This window comes from Pseudoliparis swirei, chromosome 18, assembly GCF_029220125.1.
Source record: "Pseudoliparis swirei isolate HS2019 ecotype Mariana Trench chromosome 18, NWPU_hadal_v1, whole genome shotgun sequence".
NCBI classification, from domain to species: domain Eukaryota; kingdom Metazoa; phylum Chordata; class Actinopteri; order Perciformes; family Liparidae; genus Pseudoliparis; species Pseudoliparis swirei.
The window spans coordinates 21,861,168-21,887,638 of record NC_079405.1 but is presented as its reverse complement, the minus strand read 5'-3'; the positions used below and the strand labels follow the sequence as shown (position 1 = coordinate 21,887,638).

The window sequence follows — 26,471 nt, the reverse complement described above, 5'->3', positions numbered from 1 at the left end:
ATCATGCAGAAATGATATCTGCAACTGCAGGTCAAAGAGATGTATCTTCAGTTTAGGATCATGTAAAAACTCAAACACATATCTAAACATCTAGTGCAAATGCCAAATAATGCATGCATGCATTGCTAATTAAAGCCATGCCCGCTTTTCTAACTATTCCAACAACTTGAACCTTCTGCTTACATATTTAAAGGGCCAGTGTAGCATTTCGGGAAGATATTATCACCATGCTTTAGTTAGTATATAAACACCTGAAGCCGGTCCCCTATAAAGTCTGCCTTGTTTTCTACAGTAGCCCAGAAAGGACAAACCAGATGCTCAAAGCACTCCAGAGAAGGAATATTTATGTTTCCATAAGGAGTGAGAGGATGGGTGTTAGTTGGTCGCCATCTGCAACCTTAAATCTCAGTGGATCAAGTGTGTGATGGGAATGGGGTCACAGATGGAAAGAAATGAACAACTAATGCACCTTCAAAATAGCACTGATCTGTTTTTTATTGGCCACGTCTGGAGAAGAAAGTCCACCACAAGACTTAATGTAACTGCCTATGTACAAGTCCAAAAGCCAAGCAGCACCAAAAAGCACCGTTACGTTTCTATCAAATTCAGTTTTAATTTGCGCCTCAAACGCTGAGTTCTCCTCTCACTTAGTAGTCAATAACAAGCTGTTAGTCTCAATCAGAGCCTGGGGGATACAAGTCTCCAGCATCCTGTTAAATGGCACAGGCAGCAGTGAGGGCACCCGTCTGTCAATGCCCCGCTTTTTTGCTCACTCCGTTCCGTTTAAACACACTGTGCCGGCAAACAAGACCAGTTCTGCAATTAACTGTGAGGATCTGACACTCACCGGTGAACGCAGAAGAGGCTTTATGACCCTCGTTTGTCCAATTTGTTTCATTCAAGCCCAACTAGGTCGGGATTTTGTTTGTGATTCTGTGTTTTTGGTTAAAGTTTCTCTGTCATTTTTAAATGAATACTGATGCCTACCTACAAAAAAACAAACAAGATCATGAGCGAGAAGATTGCCCTTTTTCTATTTTGTTATTCTTAAAAGCTTGTCACATGAGCCATCTTGTCATTCTTGTTCACCAGAACCTTCTTCAGCTCAGACTCCAGTGGGACCATTGTTCAGGCACTGCTGGAGGGAAAGGGAGGCCCGGGGGAACCAGAACCAGGATTGAGCATATGAAGACTGTCGGATGCCTGCAGCGATAAAATGACAAAAGCCACTCTGGTGCACAGGGAGCGCAGTCAACACAAAATGAAGGTTCCTTGCAACAGCTTTAGCATCAGTGGAAAGGTTCATTCCACACAAAACCACAGACTGACAGGGTGATGAAGACATTATAGCTTAATTTGTTTTACCGTAATGCTGGTATAATATAATTCTCAAATAGAGCTGAAACATAGCGTGTGTTCGGTCCACGTAAAGTATTGATTTCAGCACATATTATTCTTACAAATGAGTTCGCTGAGTGAGAATCAGTGGTGCGGGGCAGGGCCGCTCTGTCCCCTACAGCGCTTCGCTAATGGAGATTCCAGAGTCTCTCTCTCTCTCTCTATATATATATATATATATATATATGCAAAGCACGGCCTCGTATCCTTCCGATAACCCGTCAGACTGAGGCCTAAGTAAGTGGAGGTCACTCCTCACCATGAAGCAGGAGGAATGTCTCTGTGCTGTTGTCAGGTTTTCGTGTCTCCTGAAAATCATTAACAACAGACCTCGGCGTGCTGCGTTGGGCCGGTGCCAAAAGTTTATGACAACATGCTATTCTATTTATACTTTCAATACAAATTGCCATCTGAATATAGTTAACCTGGAAGTAATTTCATGTATTTATTCTACGAAACGTTTGAGCCAGCAGCACACACTGACTGAATCAAGAAAATTCCAGGATTTAAATATGTCCCTTGTGTTTCCCTGTAGTTTATCCCCCCAACTCCACCTCCACAATTAAATAGTGCCATTCAAGGACAGACCACCGGAGTTGTGTTCAATTCTGTTACTTAACACAGCACTTCATAAAAAGTTTGCTATTTTTAAAAGGCATAGTTGTGGAAAAGTCTGGATGTGGAGATTATTTGCATGATTTTTGTTAGTTGCAGCCAAACAGGCTATCGGTGACCTGTGGGTGAACTGGTCAGCAGATGGAAGTGGTACTGTACATTGTGTGTCAGGCTGTTCTCATCTGTTCACAAACAGTAATGCACTATCATTTATATGTACTCAATTTGTATTCAAGCAGTAAGGTCTGCGTGGGGAGGAGGAGGTCAGAATGCATCATGGGTATTTCTAAAAACACAGGAGACCGCTGATTGTTTTCCATGTGAAGCCAAGAAGACTTCCACAGTTAAGTAACGTCGCTTTCGTAATTATTCTAACACCAATATACAGACTTATCTTCGTTTCTCAAATAATGTCACTTTCTTAGCTATTTTAAACTAAACAATGACATATTTGTTTAGTAGTGTTTATACTTTGGTGATGCCGTATCCGTAGTTAAATTAACCCTAACGTTGACTAATTGACTAATTAACTTCCATACTTAAGTCCCGCACTTCCGTAGCTATTAAAACCCGAACCCTGATCTTTTTCCGAAACCTAGACAAGTAGTTCTGTTGCTAACAAAACAAGTACACCTGTGTTTTGTGTTCTTTTGTTGCAAAAAAAGAAAAAAAGAATCGTAGGAGGCCGAAAGACACAAATTACAGAACCGGTCAGATAGATCTGTGTAACAGCTTGTGTACTTCCACAACGTTATACTTGGGAGATAACATTCATTGCAGCAGCTCGAATGACACGAGGTAATAATCTTCAACTACATAAAGCACATAATGTACATAACATGATCTCACTTTCCTCAAACTCCAGCTGTTTTGTAGAAAACAGCGATAGCCATCTAAACACCCAGCCAAACTGGAAACAATAGTTCTCTTAATGTCGTTCAATTTTCTTTTGGACTTGACTTTTCCCATAATGTATGTGTTTTGATACCACAAATTGAGACAGAACTCGCAGCCAATATCGAAGTGGACCTCATTTGTTTGAGGGTTCTGCCAAACCTCTCTTCAATAGACTATACAAAAGGGAAATCAGTGAGTCTTGAGCCCGATGCCCCCCGGTGACCCCACACATGAAGCGTCTGGCAGCTCTCCCCGGAGATCACACTGGGATTCGACAATCCTCACCCATGCGTCGCCGAGTCCCACTCTGTGTTTTACAGCAGAGCGAAGCCTGATCCTGTTATGTGTACGCCAAAAAAAAGAAGTTTGTTCACTCCATGGCAACCCCTCTGTGATCTTGTTATCCTACACAGTGTCATCTGTGCGACTTCAGACCCAAAAAAACACATTTAACTCCAGGGAGCCCATCTGTCACAGCCCGGTCTATTCTTGTTCTTGTGTGGGGAAAGAATAAGGCAGTTGGCATCCATATAGTCGAATAAAAAATGTCAGGCTAAAATCAAAGTTTGGACTTGTCCTTCAACTGCCCTCGCCCTTTACACTCCGAATGTGAGTCCTCTCTATTGTTTTACCTCATCTCTAGTTGAAAGCCGGCCCACTCCCCTCGGCAGTGGTCTTATCTGCAATCAGAGCCGATCTGTTTATCACAGCAGCGACCACCACTTCACCCCGGGCCCTGACAGCTCCTCATTAAGGCCCTCATACAAGCTGTTCGGAGGGATCCAGACTGCCGATCGACTCATCCCAGAACAATCGCTCTCAATCCCTACGCCCTTTGAACTCGGACGTCCTTCGGAGGAGCCGGATTTACGTCGAGGGAGTTTCGGGAAAGCGCGGCGCAAGAACAGCCTCGAGTCGTAAAGATACTTACCCTCCTGGCGTTTGCTGTTGCGGGGTCATGCCCCCCTCTAATATAAATGGTAGAATAGGATGAATTATTTCTTTACAGGGTGCGAATTCAGGGACGTGCTCAGTTGAATTACGTGCTGCAGCTGGGCTCAACAGGTAATCAAAAACAGGTCGGTTTTTTGAAGGAGATTGGTTCTTTTGTGCGTCGTTGCGATAGCCTATGGCCCTGCATCATACATGATCTGGCAGGAGACCGACAGCAGCATGAGTAATGGTGCGAGTGTGCGGGCCGAGGTTACGGCCTTCCTTTTAAGAGGTACATGCGAGTTCCTTGAAAACGCAGCCGTGAACAGAGCCTGAAGTTTACTCTGGGGACCAACAACAAGGCTCGGAAGGAAATATAAGAGAGTGTAGCAGCACAGTAACTCTGGCCGTGCGGCGTGACTTCATGCTGTAAGCTAAATAAGACCGGACAAATAGAGTGGAGTTATAACTTCAACCATCTTATTTTTTGACTGACAACTGATGTGAGTTCAAAGTCGTTGGCCAGACTGCCATGTGTGTGGAATTTATGAAGGTTTTTACACATGGAAGTCCGACATTATGATAGCCTCTGTCTTGAAAGGAATGGTTCCACATTTTAGGGAAGGAAGCTTATTTATTTTTCTGCGCTGAAGTTAGAAGTTTGTTGTTGCTTGTGCGGAGTTAGAGCTGGCAACTAACTAACTATCTTAACATAAAGATTGAGAGCAGGGGGGAACAAAAATACGCCAACAAGAAACTCTTCATCGGGACCGGAGGACGGCCTCTACGCGAAAACGCCGTGGGTCGCAGCGGTGTCAGGTGTAACTGCTGCACGAGACCAGAGCAGCACAACAAAGAAGGGAAACCCAACCTTGAAAAAAAGCAAAACAATTATGTACAAACCAAACTGTGGGCTTGTTAAATTGTTGCATTGAATCCAGACGTGCTAAATATTTGATGACATGCCAAAAGATTATCGAAGGCAATTATCTGAACATATACTTGACCATTAACTATGTCATGTGTAAAATCTGTGTTATAGTGTGTAGGAATATCAAATCAAATAACAAAATGAATGGGTTTCTTCTCCCGAATGGGCAACGTTTTATTAAATTCAGTTTAATTTGTATGTCCCAAAATAACAAATTATAAATTAGCCTCAGCGGGCTTGTTAAACCGTTCCTCTTCTGTTTCTTTACATTGGAAATAGTTGTTTGCTGCTCTAGTTATGATCTGAATGTCATATATAAAAGGTTTAGGTCTACGGTCCAGGTATAGGCATATTTTGAAGACATATATAGGCTAATTTTTAGCCTCTAAGCGAATCACTCTGTGGGAGCAGCTCCGATATATATATCATTTTGGGAGTGACTGTGTCAAGTCTGGTTAATAACTTTACTTATTCCCTCCATTTACTCCGAATGACACTGACTGCAATGTCTTCTTCATAAACGACTAATTTCTCACTAATTTCTATCCTTAGACTTCTCTTATGGACTAGGTTCCGCAGCCTTTGCTGGACTGTTTTGTATTGTTTTAGCTATCTTTCTTATTTTATGTCGCCCTAACAGCTTTTGCACATTTATGCATTTGACATTTCATAAGCCTACATGTCCCATCTATTAACTTAACTCTCCATTGCCAAGTCAAATAAATGTCCCCCCTCTGTATAGTATAACAACACGTGCTGTGTGTGTGTGTGTGTGTGTGTGTGGGCGGGCCGGCCCAGCTATAGCAGAGAGCCTGCTCTTCATTACCGAGTCGTGATGGGATCTCCTCGGGACTCTCCAGAAGTGTGTGTGCGCGTGTGCGTGCGTGCGTGTGTGTGTGTGTGTACTTTTCGTACCTCCCCCTCCGCCTGCGCCTGTCCCAGCAGCGCTGCAATGGTCAAACGATTCCCACTCGCGGTGCTCAGGAGGACCGGCAGCCGGCGGCTCTCTCAGCCCATCAGTCCGCACGCGACAAGGTAACGCAAACCGCGGTTTTACCGGCTGGAACCATTTTTGAAGGCGTCGCCGAACTTCGTGCCGAGGCTCGGTTCGCCCCGTAACATCACACACGTTGACCCACTGCACACAGTTTATGAGTCGCTCAACACGCCACTTTCTTAAGTGTGATTGAGGAATTGTACTTATTGTTGACTGCAACCCTTTAAAAAGTGTTTCAGTCGGGTGAGTTCTTTATATTTGTTTTTTGTTTTTACAGTTATGGAAAAAGACGACAGGTTGCCAGGTTTGTGCACACGTCTATGAAGCCTCTATTTAGTGTTTATGGTCGAAATATTAGTTATTATTTGCACGTTGCACCACTTTATAGACTTTATGTTGTTACTGATGGTCTGACTTACATTTAAAGTTATCACTCACTTAATTGTGACTAATGTATATCAATGTATCCATGAATCTCCCTGTGTGTATTCCACAATGAGATACAAAGTCGTTTGTGTTCTTTTTCAGAAGTGAAGCTGACTTTTTTTCTGTTGATGTTGGCAGAGCTGCATGCCATCAGGGATTGTTCAGGGATAAGCCTGAGTGTGTCTGTCTGTGTGTGTGTGTGTGTGTGTGTGTGTGTGTGTGTGTGTGTGTGTGTGTGTGTGTGTGTGTGTGTGTGTGTGTGTGTGTGTGTGTGTGTGTGTGTGTGTGTGATTGCGTATGTGTGTCTGCATGATTGTGTACAGGCAGACAGAAAAAAAGAGGAATCCCCCATTCTGCACCACTCAGGGAAACCCCAGGGCTGCGTAGGCTACTCGCTTTGCTTTTACTCTTGCAGCCTTTCCAACTCTTATTATGTCCGGTACAGTAAGGCGCCATGTCACTTCCACTGACGGGACTGCAGTGATCCTCATTTCTCAGCCTGAGTTTGGCGACAGAAGGCCCCAGCTGGGGGACGAAGAATAAAACAACCTCTTGATGAATTTAAGTAAATTGGGGGCCTTGTTAAACAACAGCAAAACTATATAAAAACATAAGTTAACTCATTCATCCAGTGTTATATCCACTACTTCAACCATGCATCTTTTCGTTACCTGAGTATTTCGATAGATTTTCTGTTGTTACACATTTACTAAAATTTTCTTTGTCTTTGTTCTCTGCAGAGGCACGCGAGAAAAACAAAGTTTTCTTCAGGAATACAAGGTAACTTGGGGAGAGTAACAAAAGTGGTCATCTTGGTGGCGAAGGTTTCCTTTGATGTCTGAATTCAATTGTTTTACAGTCCAGTTTGCGGCTTTTAAGAACCTAGTACATGAAACAAACAAAGCCATGTTTTAAAATACAAGTATAAGCTACATAAATAGAACAATCTAGCTACACTTCCACTGTGTCACGAGGTTCTCTGGTGTTGAGTCGTTCATGTGTTTGAATCCCTCTGTGTTACATAAACCTTGTCCAAACTATTAAAAGCAGTTTTAAATACTTCTGAGTAAAACGTGCAAACTGTCCCAGAGCAGATTAACTCTGACGGGCACCATTTGTAACAAATCAGTGTTAAATTCAGCAAGACATAGATACTTCATGAATATGAGCGCAGCAGTAGAACAGTTTGAGTTTGTAGTGGTGGTGTGTGTTTACTTGGGGAGATGGCCCACGGGCTGGCCAGCATCAATTACCATGGGAAAGTATGCAGAGTGTCTTTGATGATGTATTTGATCTGCCTTAAAAAAACTTGTTAAAGAGAATGATCGGTTGTTTTTGTGTCAGATTTCAGTGTTTTTGTTTCATTAGTTGATTCTATTTCACGAGATCAGGATTTCTTATAATAAGCTTTGATTTCTGTATTTTACAGAAATGCACTTAAGAACTGACTCCAGAGTGGTCGAAGCTGTGTGAAACCCCTCACTTTGAGTTTGCAGCTGCAACTCTTATTTAACACATCATTTGGAACACAAATCATTAGTCAAAGGAGGCTATGCCCTTCGGTCTTTACTTGCAAACTAAACTGCTTCAGCATCATGAAGTGTGCAGGAGTTAAACTGTAGGGTCGATTGCAACCTTGATTGTTGGGGCAATCGTCCCTATGGAGATAATCACGGACGCGGTAGAAATGAAAGTACTTGGGCAGGTTCCAAATTGACGTCCTGCGTAATGATTTAAAACATTGTATTGCAGCTAGTGTTAATGAGGAGTATGTATTATTTATGTTAAGACAACTAGTATGCAGTAATAATGGGACTTGTTATCTCAACTACCGAGCCAGATGACGGTCTGCTTTTATTTTGTGTAATAAGTATCCGTCTATCTGTCTCCTTCTACTGTTTCCTGCAGAGTAGAGATGGTTCACTGGTGCGGAATGCGGCAGAATCCTTGAAGATAATCTAAAGGCCTTGGGCGATACCTGATCTCTTTGGATTTTCGTTCGTACACCTGGTGCCATGTCTGGCCTCAAAGTTGAAGTAACGCTGCTGAGGTGTGCATTCCTCTTTCTCTATGCCAGTGTCTGCCTGTGCCAGCGCGACTGCACCGGGGCAGAATGTCCTCAGCTGGACAACTGCATCGAAGAAGTGCTGGAGAGTGGCGGCTGTTGCGCCTCGTGCCTACAAAAGGGATGCACGTGCGAGGGTTACCAGTACTACGATTGCGTCAACGCAGGATTTAAGAACGGCAAAGTGGCCGAGGGGGAGTCGTATTTCGTCGACTACGGCAGCACCGAGTGCTCCTGCCCCGTAGGAGGGGGCCGGATCATCTGCCACTTCATCAGCTGCCCCGATATGCCGCCAAACTGCATCGAGATTTCGGAGCCGGTGGACGGTTGCGTGCAGTGCGAGCGTGTCGGGTGCGTCAATGACGAGCAAAAGTACGAGGCCGGGCACTCCTTCCACATTGACCCCTGCCGGGTCTGCCACTGCCCCGACAAGGGAGGGAAGCTAATGTGCTACCCTGTGCCAGACTGTGACCCGCAACAGGTCCATAAACCAATGTTAGCTGCACCACCAGGGGAGGACAGAGCCAGCAGGCGCAACAGTTACCCTTCCAGGTTTGACCAATTGGATCAATTCACCCCACCGCAACTCCTCCCTCCCAATGGGAACCTTCCTCTCTTCAAACCATTCCCTTTGGATAAGGACGAGTCAGAAGAGTACGATTACAGTCCGACAGACTTCTCAGAGGCCTACCCTCAATCTCTAGTTTTCCCCGCCCATTCGTCCCCCTCCATCGAGGTCATCTCTTTGTCCCGAGGCTCTGACAGACCCGACCGAACCTCCGCCCTCCAGAACTTCGAAAGACAAAGCAAGCTGGAGCTAAGAGAACGACACGGAGTTCAAGTCCATCCTGCAGATGGACAGGACGTGAGAGAAGGACCCCTGAGAGCAGAGCAGAGTACCATCAGACCACCGGTGCACATGGACGCCACTACTTCTTGGCAGCCCTCGCAGGGTCCTACAAGTGTGCAAAGTACCTCGTTCAGGGATCCGACAACCCAGACAGCTTTGGAGAATCCATTGCACGCACTGAAGAGTTCAGATAGTACCATATTTACTCTGAATCGAGGATCAGGGAGTGAAAAACAACAAGAGTCTCCACATACGAGTCTACAGAGCGCAGTTCATCATCAGAGAAGCTTTGAGACGAAGATACACCACCGAAATGTATCAGATAGTGAAGAACCCAGCGGTTCAAAGAGTCTGATCAACGTTAATCATCCAGTGAGAGGTACGGACAGTCAAACCAATCATCAGAGACGATCGGATACAGTGAGTTTCCCTCTGTACATGCCGGAAAGCCCAGAGAGCAGAATCCATCCCGAGGCAAGTTCAAACGGTCAAAGAGATCTACAGGGGACGGTGGCAGCGCACAGTGAGGAAGGGATGGAGGCAGAAGTGATGGAAGAGGAGGAGGAAGATATAACATTTCATGGCGTTACTGAGCCCGAAGGAAGGGATGTTTTCTACGAGACTAAGTCAGCACAACAGGAGAGAGGCCATGCGGAATTAGAGAACGGCGATCCAACGAGCAGCGACCAAAAGACCACACCCCAGCCCAGCACTCGTTCCCCCAGGAGGCCGGAGTACCTGACAAGCCCCATGGTCGACCACATTACCACTTCCCAGCCGCCAGCGAGGGTCAAGCTGAGTGAGAGCGAGCCCAGCAGAAAACCAGTTCAGAGGCCGTTCGACCACCGCAGTGAAGACCAGGTGGAGGTGACGGAGACAGAGGAGGAGAGGAATGACCGACCTGTTTTGCTCGTCAAACCTGATGACGGTAAGTGAGTTTTCTTTTTGTAAGACTGTGATTGTTATTTGTTATCTTATATGAACTGATCACATATTTGTTAGTTCATTGTCAATTTACCATTGGCATATCAAAGACATTTTTTAAATATACAGTACCTGCTTCTGCCCAAAAAAGTAGGAATAACAATATTATTCATACAAATTTCAAGCAATTTCAATGTGTTGGGACAGTTATGTTGATTGAAATTGCAATATTAAGATGCCAAACTACAATGTAAAATATCTCACTCACTACTTATTTTGGTCACAATAAAAATGGGTTAATATGATTATGATTGGTGGTAGGGATATGTTTTTATAGTTTATGTTCTGCCTGGGATGCCTCATTTTGTCCTCTTGGCAAAGAAGAGCTGGAGTGTTAAGGTGTAGGAAGTTAAGTAAGGTAGTTCTGCAGTAAATTATATATGTGGTGTGCTCATTGGTGTGGGTGGGTGCCCATAGATAGAGATGTCAGCAGTAACTTAGAGATCTTGCATTACTGGGTTAATTATTTTGTGTGAATTTGGATGCTTGCTCTGTTTAGCTTTCCGTATACTTACCTGGGCAGGTAGTAGGTCCAGTTAGGTGATGCTGAGAAGATGAAATGCCATTTTTTTTTTTTATGAAAACTATAATTGACAGCATACACACACATTTTTGTGACTTTACTTTCATGGATAATTGAAGTTCAAAACCTTTACTCTCCCAGAAGAAAACAAGTGCAACGTATCTTTTTAACAACACACCTATTGTTAATTACTGTACATCTAAATTTACACACAGAGGGTCAGGACCCCAATCTCCACTGCCCAACCTACAAAAGTATGCATAATCCACCACCTTTAAACCAACCCGCATACAAGAAACTTTGTGGATTATAGCAGCACGGTCATGGCCGATAAACTGACAGACAATCTATTGGTGCATCTCTATTTGGTTTTCTTTTTGCTTGTAATTTAGTTTGCTGCTACAAGTTACCATTGCAATATAAGTAACGGTTAATGCTCTAAATTTGAGATTCTAAAATGGTTAAAAAAGGTCTCTAAAACAGCACATACTTGTGTGGATGCTTTAGCACTTAATTAATCTTAGTTATATTGCTTAGACTCTGATAAATGATGTATCCCTTTTTGAATCCTTTATAAATCATTTATAACGTGGTCCTCCTAATGTTTAGCTTTACAGAATTTTGCTCACAGAACAATGCTCCCTTTCTCTGTCTGGGTTCTAAATACAATGCCAGGCTATACGTCATGTACGCATAAAGTGGTCCCACGGTATCTGACCCGGAACATAAATAGCGAGGCCAGGGTCTGCCTGGGTCAGGGAGTCTCCTGCTGTGTCAAACATCCTCTCACAGCTGTCTCATTCCAGTCACCACCATCCCTCACTCAGCACACACGCTGCTGTTTTACTGCACAGTGCCTCAATCCTCCCCCGAGGAGAAAGACACGGGACCTCGAGGATCTGGATCCAGTTATAAATCCTCTCTGGCCTCCGGCCTTTTAGATGGTTTTATTTCAGACGCGAGTCGTAGATTTCAACTTTATCATTTGAGAGACTTAGATTTGACTGTCTGCTCGAATCCTGACGTCAGAGGTGTCCATTAAATGCTCTGGGCGGTACCCTGACGTCCGCTTCTTGGACTCTGTTGGGAAAAATAAACTCCAGTTTCCATAGATGCCGCCTTTTTGTCAGCCATACGGTATAAGAGCCGTCCCTGCTCATGCCAAACACACAGTTATTCTATTTACTTGAAAGACGGTGGAAAGGGGAAACACATCTGTTCCTGCGCATTCAGACTCACAGATGTGTTAAACTGATGCTGTCGTGGAACATAAAGGACATTTATTCAGTTGAAAACGTCATGACTGCTATTTAAACGTTTGGTCGTGGGATAGGGTTATTCGATCTGTTTTTGATGCGTATGAAATGGCTTTTAAAAGGCTTAGTGTGCAACACAGGGCATAGCAGATCCAGATGTTGGTGCCCTGGAGGGTGTATGTACAGAGGTAGACTCTACACTGTAGACTAAAACGCCGGGCACAATAACTGCAATACCTGTACGGTGGGAAGTGATGCAGTACAACAATCATTCAACAAACCACTGCATATGTACATGGACTGTATATATTTTTATATATTTCCATTCAAACTCTGGTCGTTGTGTTGTTTTGTGTGTGTGTGTGTGTATGTGTGTGTGGAGAGGGGGGTATACTATTAAAGGTGTTTTTCTAGTGGAAATAATTTGTTGATTAATTGATTTGAAAAGCAATAGAAAACAATATAACTTTTAAAGGAATTCTTGAAATGTACACATCTGTTCCAGTTTTAGATAGGAGGATTATTTGCTTTTCTCCGTTTCATATTTTATGGCCCTGTGCAGATTGAGATCTATTTATCAGGTTTTCTCTCCGGCCGGTCCAGTCTCGCGAACCCGATATCTCAGGAACGACTGGTGGGAATTTCAGAGGTCACTGTTACCTCACAAAACACGTTCTGGGCCATAAATCAAAGGATTCATACGCAAATTGTTACAATCTCACTCAAATGGCGAATAGGATAAAATGAAGAGGTGATGACATTTTTTACAAACTAGGATGTAAATTGCAACTTGACTGGTTGCCGGAGGGATGTATAAAATTGACTACGGAGTTGCATCCTCTGTGCGATCCAAATAGTTACTTAAAGGGATAGTTCCGGTCTTTTGACGTAAGGATGAATAAGGCAATTATCCACACTGTATTATCTATCACACCCCGAGTTTGGAACAACAACTACACTTACTTTAGACACCTAAAAGAAAGGCTGGCCGTAACATATATATCATTTGTACACTATATTTAGAATGCATAAGCAGGTTTACTTTGCCATGAAACAGCTAAACAATCTTTGTTCCCAATGGGGAACTTAGGACATTATCTATGTTCTTGCCAAAGCCGAGAACGTCAGGACTGTTGTACTACACTCGATTATACAGCTGTTGCTTTGCATTGTGTAAAGCTCTCCATTTAAATGTCATGTGAGACACTCAACACATTTATTAATCAAACCACTCTTTAAATAGAACACGTAGATAATATAATGATCTAGTCCTTCATCCATTAGCGGACTGGTATTAATTGATTAATCTTTTGATGAGATAATGTAATTATATAATCACATTGTGTCACGTTGGATTAATTCTAAGGCCATTTGCACATTGATTTATAGTAAAAAAAGAGGCCATTGGACTGGCTGGAGGCTCACGACCTGGGGCCTCATTACAGAAACCGCCGAAGTCTAAAATCCTCTTTTTTCCAATTCAGGATGTCATATTTTATGTTTTACATTAACATGTTTCCAAATTGCATACAGAAATAAATCCTCAGATTGGATTGGACTATCACAGAACCATCCTAAATTGGTACGCTTTCCCAGTTAGGAATCCAATGTTTGGATGGCATAGACCCTGTTCCATTGGAACAATAACTGCCAAACTGGCAGCAGGACTGTTGTTTGGTCTGAATGACAATGACAAGGAAGATGGGGAACAACATGAACCCTGTAATACACTCATTAAAAAGTCTGCTCAAACTATAGGATGGGAAAAAGTCTTGATGCACCTCAAAATTCCACCGGTTGGTCTCTATCTGAAATGGCTTTAAAGGCCACAATATATAAGTTTCCCACAACTCAAAAAATGGATACAGCCTGACAGTTAAAGTGATGATTAATAATGAAATTGATATTTATCATTTATGCCCAGAATGAACAGTGTTACAACACATTCAATGAATATGACAGACCTTTATGAATAATGGGAAGTAGGCATGGACCACGATACAGATTTCCACAATTCACAAAAAAGGAAGGAGAAAGAGAGGAGAGGGGGTGAGGGGCGCATCAGCAGGGCCACGGAGGCAGGAGGCCGGCCCATCAGGCATGAGGCATCGCGAAAGAGGCCAGACCGATGAGGTCGGACTTTGAGGCAGGAGGCACAGAGAAGGAGGTCATGTCCAGGCCAGGGGCTGGATGCAGGAAGCAGGGGCCAGGGGCCAGGACCAGCTTCAGACACAGGCGGGTCCAATGGACCCTATGAGACGTGAAGTCGGAAGGGAGGAAGCAGAGTAAGTAATGTGCAATGGAGAGATGTAAATTCATCCACAAGGAGAGAGAGAAGAGGATGCAGGTGCTCAATGTATCCTAAAACGCCCCCAGCAGCCTATAAGCCTATAGCAGTGAACCTGATTCAGCCCTAACTATAAGCGCTATCGAAGAGGAAAGTCTTGAGTCTTCTCTTAAATGAAGTGACTGTCTGCCTCCTGGACTGAAGGTGGAAGCTGGTTCCATGAAAGAGGAGCTTAATAACTGTATGTATAAGTATGATAAGGAACACGCCACAACATTTTATCTGATTGGTCTAAGTCTTGAAATCTGGTACAGACATACTTTGAGTGCCCAATACTACAACTATTTTAGATGATAGGTAAAATCAAACTTAGTCAAGTTAGGATTTTGTTTTTTAAATGATGAAATATATTGAGTATGAAATGTTACACGTTCATACATATCTCTTATTCACCTTGTTATGATTTAATAGAAAATACAAACTTGATTGTGCTCCTTGTAGTATTTGAGATTTTTGTGATCTGTCAAACTGCTTTTTATTAAAAAATAATGAAACTATATGGAAAAAGCTTTCCAATCTGCCCAAAGACTAATTATAGTATGATCAGAATAACTCTCTTTTCAACCAAAAATGTCTTCAGATTCGTGGCAAACCCAGAGAACACTTCCACCAAAGAAAATTAAAAATGTTGGTTACGGCCACAAATGTGTTCAGATACAATTGGAGGTCTGAGATTTAGGAATCGCCTCTGTAATAGAAAGACATTACTTTACATGTCTTTAAAACTTAAATTTAGATAGGACAAGTAGTTGGGATATTTTTCTGTAATGTTGCCCCTGATCCCAAAGTTTCTTCCCTAAGAAATCTGCAACATATGCAGCAGGACAAGCTGAGGAGGAGTTATCTTCTGCGGGGGCAGGGTGCTTCTTCTCCTCCAGATAGCGTAGAGTGCCGCCAGGTGGCTCTTCACTATCAGATTGGAGATAGAGGGGAGGGCCGGTTAGGGCCTCACTCCGGGCTGGTGATAATGAAGTTTATCTGTTCTGATGACACATTACCAAATATATATTATGGTAATCTGTTTGAATATTAGCAACGGTTGGTCTCAATTATTATCTGCTAGAAATACATCTGGTTATGTTTTGGCATGCTTAGTGTATTATACAATACAATTCTTTGACATTGTAGCAGGTCTCACGCCGCTACCCGTGGGTTTCCCCCACCAGCACCAAGGATCAGCCAGGCACCAAGAGGTTTTGTTGGAGAACATATTTATTTCGGCAACACACACACCAAGCAGACCGCAACACTGCGCCTCTGCTCACTCTTTCTCTCCCTCCAGCTCTGCTGCCCTTTTATACAAGCAGCATCGGCCGCTGACTGATTGGCAACCAGCCAGCAGCCGAGGCCAGATTGGGTACAGCTGCCACAGACATCAATTCAAATTTTATTATTTTAACATATTGAAAACTGGGAAATCATTAGTGCTGACATGGATACAAATTAGAACTCTACAAGTCCCAGTTAAACCAGACACCTCCATTCCACCTCTGAGTTTCTCTGCCTGAGTGATGTCAAATTGATTTAAACTAGAGCTGGGATGAATAGTCAATTCATTTGATTTGCAGTTTATTGTTAAAGTAATATGTTTGACAAACGCGCCAACCATTTGACAGTTCCAGCTTCTCAGATGGGATAATTTCCTCATCTTACATTATAACGATTAGTTTTCTGATTAAGTATTCGGTTATTTGGAGCCCTACTGTACCTTTGTTTCAGGTATCAAATTAAGGAGGCAATGTGTAGGGGTACATGCACAATGAAGCTCACAGCTTGTTATAAAAACAGGAAGTCATGAGCTTTCAGAGTTTGTCAAAAACGCTTGGGCCTCTAGACTAGAGGCCCGACACTTCAAACCATGACGCTCTAGTGTCAGTTTTGAACGCCGTGTCAGTTTTCATGTGTGTTTTTAAGATAAACTTCCATTGAATGCTAACTTTGTTTGTAGGTTTACTTACACAACACAACTTAAGCAGGTTGAGAAAAATGTAATTGAGTTAAAATAACTACATTTGTTACTTAAAATAACTGCACTTGTATAAATTACATACCAAACTACGGTAAATTAGCCGACTGCAAACAGACGTCTACCATAACCGTTGTTGGTATTTTCTGCCGGCCTCACCTTATTTTACCATCCTGCTCTTGTCCTATAACATGATAAACAGTTTGCCGTCTACAGTCTCAGTTTCCTGGTGAGAATAGCTTAAATCAGCGTTGTTTCACGCACAGACAGTGTGTGAAAGTCCTGTGTTTAACTGTAGCTCGGATAACGCTCTGTTCCAGCTCTCTTACCACTTTTCTGTTTAGTAGTGTCTTTATAACATCGGTAAATCAAATTTATTAACAGGGTGCAGGGTTAAATTCTGAGCTATGTGGCAGCACATTTAGTCTTCAGTATGCAGACAAGAGAGTAGAAAACAAGGAACCTCAATTCCAAGTACTCAACCTTTATGTCAGGTTCTTGTGACGGGGTGAGGCTCAGGCGCAGAGTGACAGGCTGGACGCAATATAAATAACAAAAAAGCACTCAGGTGTACGACATCAGACAATAACGAGACAAGAGTGGCTGAGGGCAGGTGCAGGGAATTAAACAATTAAGACAGAGAAGACACAGAGGAGACATAGGAGACACGGAACACAGGAGAAACAGAACAGGGTCTTACACTTTAATTATGAATCTAAAGCTTCTCACCAATTTCCTCTAGATTACCAAATACACAAAATTCATTCGTTGGAGGGTATTCCTTCACTTTGAAGTGAATTACCTGTCCCCTGCCTCAAAGTTATATCACAACGTTCAGCCAGTCAGATATTTTTGAAGAGTTTGTCAAAGTGGCTGATCAATCAAATGAGGATGATTTATTTGCCAGGAAGCTGCCTCTCACTTTCCATCCCGGCACTCATGTGAAGTGGATTTTCAAAGGTGACTGACATAATAAATCAGACATGATGACAACTGCTGCCTGAGTATGAGGAATAGATTTCCATCTCTTACATCCCCCTGCTTTTGGAACTGTTTGATAGACAATTTTACAGAAGAAAACAATTGCTGTGTTGATTGCATTTACTTGAAAAAGATCGGGCACATTAAATAATGAGAGTACACCTAATGCGCTTGCCAATCCAGCACTGCATATACAGTAATAATGGAGGCAGATGTATCACACATAACATGATTTTTTCTTTAAAACATTGGTACTTGATTTTAGAAGGGAGGTATATACAAGCAAGCTCTTATAGACCTTTAATATTTCTGGCTGAAATTACAGTAGTCACCACCAGATCTGATCAGCTTTGGCTAGATAAATGTTGCTCGCTCTAAAAGTTGGTTAATATCACCTTCTTTTGAGGTCTGTCCAAAAAAAAAAGGAGTAGCGACGTATTCAACCAAGTCGCCAAAATCCTACGTATTCGTTCAAATGCTTAACTCTAACTCCTGAATCAGTACACAGTGCAAAACAAAAGATTTTTATTTAAATAATCTCTCCAAACTTTTCCCACCATCAGCTTAGTCAGAGAGTTTTAACTGTATTTTTTTCAGTAATTTACTGTCATGCTAGTTTTTTTCCTATTGATCTCTGCTTTCCAACAAAAGTTGGTTGTGTACAAGTGACAGTCAAACATTCGGCCGCCCACTAACTTGTTGCTCTTGCAACAATAGAAAAATATAATGACTTAAATCTCCAGAAGAAGAAAAAACAAGCAGCCGAAGTCCTACCTTCCTTATTCGCCCAAACGCCTGACCATAAATCCTCCAGTACACGAATAAGGCTTTATCTAACATAACCATACAATAAGGCAGTGCATCAATTATGCTTTAACACTACTGCTATAGGGAGTAAGTCAATTATAGAACACCAGTTGATCTTCTAGTCCAGGGGTCAGGAACCTTTTTGACTGGGAGAGCCATAAAAGCCAAATATTTCTAAATATATTTCATTGAGAGCCATATAGTATTTTTAACGTAGAATAAATTAAATATGTCTTGCTTTTAATTTTTTTTTTAACTCAAAATTGTCTGGGAGCCATATGCCGTCACCGGAAGAGCCATAGGTTCCCGACCCCTGTTCTAGTCCTTAAACGAATGTCATTGGATATGGAAAGTCACCACCCTCCAAACTATCTGTATGTAATGCAATGCTGTTTATGGATAATGCATTTCGTTGTGCAATGCATGCAAGTATAATAACATGAATAGTCAAATAAAAAGACGAATATATTAACCCCTGCATCCTTTCAGAAAGGTTTTTTTGCTAAATGGATAGCTGCTGGGTGGGTTTTGAGACATTTATAGCTGGGGACTATTTGTTTCAATACACAGTGCAGCGTGGAAAGTGTGCAAAAAGGACCGAAGTAATTGTAAGGTCACTGGTGGTATCAATAAAAACCCAATCAACAGCCTTCCGATTTATCACGGCCATCTGCTCCAGTGCTGTAAAACATTCTTTATTGCCCCTAGAAGAGTAGAATACACAACTGAAGGAATAACCGACTGTAATTCTCCATAGCAGAAAACATGTGTCTACTCCTCCCTCCTCGCTGGATCCGGTGTGTGATCCAGATTCAAAGGCCCCAGACAATCCCTCTTGAGAAAATAGCTGCAATCAAAATGCCAGTCACACTCCCGGGCCCCGGCACATAGGACGGTCACGGGATATGCCTCGCACGATCTGGACGGCTCGTGGCTGTCCGCGCCGCTCCGCCCAAAAAGAGACGGAAAGAAAAAAGAGCTCTTGCATCCTTCCGACCGAATCTCTCTGAGCTCTTTGAACGAAGCTAATCTAGCAGAGTCTCTTTGTCGAGGCGCCGCGCACGCCAGACAAAAGTTTCCATCTGTCCACCTATAATCACACTGCTTCCTCTGGGATATACAATAGCAAACACTTCAGGAATCTGGAATGTGTCCAAACAGGAGTGTATGTCCACAAAGCTTAAAAGACGCATGTCTTTATGTCTGGATTCGTGGCGTGGATGATTTAACGCTTCTAAAGAATTACCGTACAAACGAGCTACGACTTCCATATGCTGCTGGCTGAAGTGACTGCGTGGATTTCCTGTCTGACTGGACATTTATCTTACTGGCGTCCCAGTTGTGTCACGTTACGGCCCTTGTCTGACACGTTAAAGCAACACTGTGTAACGTTGAGGCAGATCTGTTGGCATGAATCAAATATATTGTTGATAAGTATGTTTTCTTCACTGTATAACTGCCTTGGAAATAGGAATCGTTGCGTTTCCAATCGCTTAGAATGAGCCATTCATATCTTAAGTTCTCAGAGAAGCAAGTTAGCGGCAGCTAGGCTCGGAGGTTTCACCGAACAGCTTCAAAGAAACGTCTGACAAAGTTTAACTCGAGGCGATGACACAACGACTCGTACGGATTTAAAACCAGGACGTCACGCGGTACATTGTATGTATTGTGTGTGGGTTGTTTATCAGAGTTCCTTCAGCTGTGCTTTATCTCTTAACACATTTGACACGGCGAAACTAAAGTTAACAGTTAATCAGCGTAAGTTCTTTTTGGCTCAGCTCCATGTCATCAAGAGGAACTCATGCCGTCTATAACTCTCCTGTCCCAGCACGTCCCTGCCACCTGGATCTGTGCTCCTCCCATCCAGTTTTTTAATGATATAGAGATTCTAATTATCACATGAAGGTCACCCTTTAAAATCCTGCAATGGATTATTTTTACATTATAAAAATAAACAGTTGAACTAAAGCTTTTGGTGGTTTGTCCTTGGTTCTGCTGCCTGCGATTAAATCCAAAGCTGCTTTTATCACCCAAACGCTTCCTTCAACACCGGTGCTGATTAAGGGCCTTCACATTTGATTATTTATAATAGCTTCCTCAAAATGTCGTTGAAGGTTGAAAGGGAGAATGGTGATTTTGGTTTAGGGACAGTATTTTCATAATTTAAGACTCAATTAAAGCATTTTTTTCTACACCCGTAGGTCAGTTTTCTATAATTTATTTCATTATTCATGTGAAACAATCGTGATTCAACCAATGTTTTCTATTTACATTTACATGTAATTACACATGTGTACTCACACGTGTAATTACACATGTTATTACACATGTGTAATTACATAGAATTACACGTGTAAATACATGTAATTGCACATGTAAATACATCTTCTGAACACTCGCTGTGAGTGGGGTCTTCTTGGACTGAGCTTCTATCGCACAGAAGGTGATGATGACGTTTATGTTTACAAGTTATTTGGAATCATTGAGTGGCGTTTAGGGCTGCAACTAACGACTATTTGAATAATCGATTAAACTGTCGATTATTTTTTGATTAATCGATGAATCGGATTAATGAATAAAAACAATAATTTCCAACTCCTTATTCAAAAACAGAACTGACAACGCTTTACTCGCGTGAGTTTACTCGCCCGACTATTTGTGCTTTATATGCATCATTCGCATCGGTGAGGGAGCGTGGCTTATCTCCGTTTCTTTGCACCGTGGAAACAGTTATCATTTCCGCCATCCACCACAGAAGAATTAACAACTATTTCTATGTTATACTTGTTGTGGAAATCCCAGAAACGTCGGAACATCTTACCCTGATGTTATGAACCCAAACACGAGGGTGTCTGGGTTCACAACATCATCTGTATGCTCACACAACTCGCTGACTTTCACCGACTACGTCTGAATAACTTCCGCTTCCAGCGCTACTAGAGCAGCAGCAGCCAGTTAGATTCACCGACGGCATGACGTCTGTGATGACGGCCGGAGCGTCTCAGCGCTGATTGGCTTTCAGCAACACAGCATTATGGCCTTTCTTCCACCTCCGCTCTGCGCTCAACTTTCTTTTCTTTTTTTATACTCAAACATCTCCGCGACTTATCGAGAGGCGTAATAATCGTGCGACACAACGAATCGATAATGAAACTCTTATAATAATCGATTTTTATCGATTCATTGTTGCAGCCCTAGTGGCGTTACCTGCTATGGCTGAAAATACAAAGACTAACATTTATTGACTGTGTGTGTGTGTGTACAACGTTTCTCAGTAGTGGCACATGGCTTAATGTTCTTTGGTTTTAAGGTGCTCGGTACTTTATGTCCCCGAAAATGTTTAAAAATGAACTTGCCAGACAAAAATTGTAATATGAGGAATATTTTGGAAGAAGGCATCTTGTCATCTGAGGTTGCGGTGAGGTTCATAGTCAGGTTCGCTGCAGGTCCCAAAGATTCCAGTACAACAGACTCAAGGTCAGTATTCATTATTTAAAGACAGCTTACAATCAAAGAACTACATTTTTACCCAGAAGTTTATTTTCATCTGGATGGAAAAAATTTACCCAATAACAGAACGAAAAATAAGGGAATACATAGTTAAATTAAGTATATTGAAACTCCTCTGTGTGGGAGCCAACCAAGAAGAGTCACTTACTGCAATGAATAATAAACTCGGCCGAAAACACACCATCAGTTATTTACAAATGGTCCTGGAATTGTCTCTCTTTATGTGAAATGATTCCAATGCAGCATCTTTTTTGCACTTTCTGATCATTTCAGCCTTCTGGACTTTAGTTTCAAGCGAGGCATTTTTCTTATTTTTTCAACCTAATTGGACCTATTTATCTTGAGTTGACTTTATTGGTTTTCAGTTGCAGGATTGCCTGCTTTTTGAGGTTCAAATGGATTTCAAACAAATAATCATAGAAAGCTGAAAGCCTGAAATCACATCTGACCTCATAACTTTTAGCAGTCTTTTAGATAAGCACTAGGGAGTTTTACCATTCATTACAGGTCTAACAGTACGTCTTTTCCAACCAAACTGTTTGGTATGTGAACCAGACATGTCAGTGAGACAGTGTTTGCTACACCGTGTTAGTCAGGTTAACCCTGGGTGTAGTGTTGTCAGTATGGCAAATGAGAAACCAGAGCTGGAAGAGCCTCCGATGTCATTCAGATCCATTGTTTGGGAGCATCATGGTAGGTTACAGCATCACTAGACAAAGAGTGGTACAAATAAAGGCCTCAACTTTCCATCCATTTCATTCATCCATGCTTGCATGCATGCATTTCATCCATCTATTAAAAAAAAGAAGTACGATTACAAAATCATTTAATGCGGAAGAACCCTAGTTCAGGCAAAAAACAAGTTCAATCGGCTGCTAAAAACAGAACCGTTAAATGTGTATCATCCCCCTCCCCTCTAGCCAAAAGGAATGAACCATATGACGTACTGTGATTAAGGTTGTAGTTTTGGATGATAAGAAATGTACATCATTGTAAATATCAGTGTGCTTTAAAAAAAGAGTTCCTGCTTCTGAAACAACCAAGAACTGAGGAGGATGAAGGTGAAAAAGGCCACGGGTCCAGACGGCATCAGCTCAAGGCTCCTCAAATCCTGCGCAGACCAGCTGTGCGGGATAGTGGAGCACGTCTTCAACTTGAGCTTGAGGCTGGGGAAAGTATCACAGCTTTGGAAGACATCCTGCGTGGTACTTGTACAAAAGACCCAAAGACTTCAACAGCTTCAGGCCGGTGGCTTTAACATCCCACCTGATGAAGATCGTGGAGAGGTTGGTCCTTGTCCATCTCCGCCTCCTGGTGAGCTCATCTCTGGACCCACTTCAGTTCTCTTACCAGTCTGGCATCGGGGTGGATGACGCCTTCATCTTCTCACCTGGAAAAGCTGTCTCCATAGACAACAGACTCAAGGTCAGTATTCATTATTTAAAGACAGCTTACAATCAAAGAACTACATTTTTACCCAGAAGTTTATTTTCATCTGGATGGAAACAATTTACCCAATAACAGAACGAAAAATAAGGGAATACATACGGTTTCTACTTCGAACACGTCTACCTGTCTCTTGGACCCCATCCCGACGAGGCTGCTTAAAGACGTTTTGCCTTTAATTGGCGGCTCTCTATTAGATATTATCAATGTGTCTCTGCTAACAGGCCACGTACCACACTCCTTCAAGGTGGCTGTTATTAAACCTCTCCTGAAGAAGCCCACTCTGGATCCAGAGGTATTGGCTAACTACAGACCGATCTCTAACCTCCCCTTCCTCTCCAAGATCCTTGAGAAAGTGGTCGCAAATCAGTTGTGCGACTTTCTACATCATAATAGTTTATTTGAGAAATTTCAATCAGGATTTAGAAAACACCACAGCACCGAGACGGCACTGGTGAAAATTACAAATGACCTCTTAATGGCAGCAGATAAAGGACTCCTCTCTGTCCTGGTCTTGTTAGACCTTAGTGCTGCATTCGACACCATTGACCATGACATCCTGTTACAGAGACTGGAGCAGTCGATTGGCATTTCAGGCACGGCACTAATTTGGTTTAAATCCTATTTATCAGATCGATCTCAGTTTGTATTTGTAAACGATGACGCCGATAACCACCAACGTTAATCACGGAGTTCCACAAGGTTCTGTGCTTGGACCAATTTTATTTACCTTATACATGCTTCCTTTGGGCAATATTATCAGGAAACACTCTATAAACTTTCATTGTTATGCAGATGACAGTCAACTATATTTATCGATAAAACCAGAGGAGAGCAACCAACTCTGTAAAATTCAAGCATGTCTTAAAGACATAAAACATGGATGACCTGCAACTTCTTGATGTTAAACTCAGACAAAACCAAGTAATTTTAATCGGCCCTGAGCACCTCAGAGATCAATTATCTGGTGATGTGGATTCTGTAGACGGCATTGCCCTGGCATCCAACACCACTGTAAAGAATCTTGGCGTTATCTTTGATGGGACTTGTCCTTTAACTCCCACGTAAAGCAAATCTCAAGTACTGCATTCTTTCATCTCGTAATATTTCAAAAATCAGGCACATCTTGTCTCAAAAGATGCAGAAAAAATTGGTTCACGTTCGTTACTTGAGACTGGATTACTGCAACTCCTTATTAGCAGGCTGCTCTAATAAATCTCTTAGGTCCTCCAGTTGATCCAGAATGCTGCAGCTCGTGTTCTCACTAAAACTAAGAAAAGAGATCACATCACTCCTGCACTAGCTGCTCTGCACTGGCTCCCAGTAAAATCAAGAATCACTTTTAAAATTCTTCTCTTAACCTACAAAGCCTTGATTGGTGATGCTCCATCATATCTTAAGGAGCTTGTCGTACCATATTGCCCCACTAGAGAGCTACGCTCACTAAATGCGGACTACTTGTAGTTCCTAGAGTCTTAAAAAGTAGTATGGGAGCCAGAGCCTTTTGTTATCATGCTCCTCTTTTATGGAACCAGCTTCCAATTTCAGTCCGGGAGGCAGACACAGTCACCTCGTTTAAGAGTAGACTTAAGACCTTCCTCTTTGACAGAGCTTATAGTTAGGGCTGAATCAGGTTTGCCCTGGTCCAGCCGTTGATATGCTGCTATAGGCTTATAGCTGCCGGGGACGTTTTAGGATGCACTGAGTACCTATCTCCTCTTTTTCTCTCCTTAAGGATGAATTTTCATCTCTCAATCACACGTTACTAACTCTGCTTTCTCCCGAAGTCCTTTTGACTTTCGTCTCATGGGGTCATCGGACCCTATGAGGCGGCATAGATCCTATCTGCCTGATGGATCGTCTGGGTCGTGGAATTCCTGCTCATGACTACGCCACTGTCCTGTTGAGACTCCGCCCACTCCTCCTCCCCACCGCCATCTGCCTGATGGATCGTGGAGGTCTTCATCGTGGAATATGCCTACTATGAACTATTCATACACTCTGTCATATTCATTGAATGTATTTTAACTCTAAATCTGTCCTTCTGTACACATTACATCTATTGCATATGTCCATCCTAGGAGAGGGATCCTCCTCTGTTGCTCTCCTCCAGGTTTCTTCCCTTTTTTTTCCCCCTGAAGGGTTATTTGGGAGTTTTTCCTGGTCCGATGTGAGGTTTTGGGGCAGGGATGTCTATGTGTACAGATTGTAAAGCACTCCGAGACAAATTTGTAATTTGTGAAATTGGGCTATACAAATAAACTGAATTGAATTGAATTGAATTAAATGAAGTATATTGAAACTCCTCTGTGTGGGAGCCAACCAAGAAGAGTCACTTACTGCAATGAATAATAAACTCGGCCGAAAACACACCATCAGCTTCTTACAAATGGTCCTGGAATTGTCTCTCTTTATGTGACATGATTCCAATGCAGCATCTTTTTTGCACTTTCTGATCATTTCAGCCTTCTGGACTTTAGTTTCAAGCGAGGCATTTTTCTTATTTTTTCAACCTAATTGGACCTATTTATCTTGAGTTGACTTTATTGGTTTTCAGTTGCAGGATTGCCTGCTTTTTGAGGTTCAAATGGATTTCAAACAAATAATCATAGAAAGCTGAAAGCCTGAAATCACATCTGACCTCATAACTTTTAGCAGTCTTTTAGATAAGCACTAGGGAGTTTTACCATTCATTACAGGTCTAACAGTACGTCTTTTCCAACCAAACTGTTTGGTATGTGAACCAGACATGTCAGTGAGACAGTGTTTGCTACACCGTGTTAGTCAGGTTAACCCTGGGTGTAGTGTTGTCAGTATGGCAAATGAGAAACCAGAGCTGGAAGAGCCTCCGATGTCATTCAGATCCATTGTTTGGGAGCATCATGGTAGGTTACAGCGTCACTAGACAAAGAGTGGTACAAATAAAGGCCTCAACTTTCCATCCATTTCATTCATCCATGCTTGCATGTATGCATTTCATCCATCTATTAAAAAAAAGAAGTATGATTACAAAATCATTTAATGCGGAAGAACCCTAGTTCAGGCAAAAAACAAGTTAAATCGGCTGCTAAAAACAGAACCGTTAAATGTGTATCATCCCCCTCCCCTCTAGCCAAAAGGAATGAACCACATGACGTACTGTGATTAAGGTTGTAGTTTTGGATGATAAGAAATTTACATCATTGTAAATATCAGTGTGCTTTAAAAAAAGAGTTCCTGCTTCTGAAACAACCAAGAACTGAGGAGGATGAAGGTGAAAAAGGCCACGGGTCCAGACGGCATCAGCTCAAGGCTCCTCAAATCCTGCGCAGACCAGCTGTGCGGGATAGTGGAGCACGTCTTCAACTTGAGCCTGAGGCTGGGGAAAGTATCACAGCTTTGGAAGACATCCTGCGTGGTACTTGTACAAAAGACCCAAAGACTTCAACAGCTTCAGGCCGGTGGCTTTAACATCCCACCTGATGAAGATCGTGGAGAGGTTGGTCCTTGTCCATCTCCGCCTCCTGGTGAGCTCATCTCTGGACCCACTTCAGTTCTCT

At 42.4% G+C, this 26,471-nt stretch overlaps 1 protein-coding gene across 1 annotated transcript in view; it reads left to right on the top strand.

The window, feature by feature from the left end:
- The first annotated feature begins 5,774 nt into the window (after nucleotides 1–5,774).
- fbln2 (fibulin 2) overlaps nucleotides 5,775–26,471 on the top strand; it is a 60,969-nt gene continuing 40,272 nt past the window's right edge. Inside the window, exons 1-3 of the mRNA XM_056437893.1 lie at nucleotides 5,775–5,809; nucleotides 6,938–6,977; nucleotides 8,106–10,040. Of these exons, the coding sequence (XP_056293868.1) occupies nucleotides 8,213–10,040 (1,828 nt within the window). The 5' untranslated portion in view covers nucleotides 5,775–5,809; nucleotides 6,938–6,977; nucleotides 8,106–8,212. The remainder of the gene's footprint in view (nucleotides 5,810–6,937; nucleotides 6,978–8,105; nucleotides 10,041–26,471) is intronic.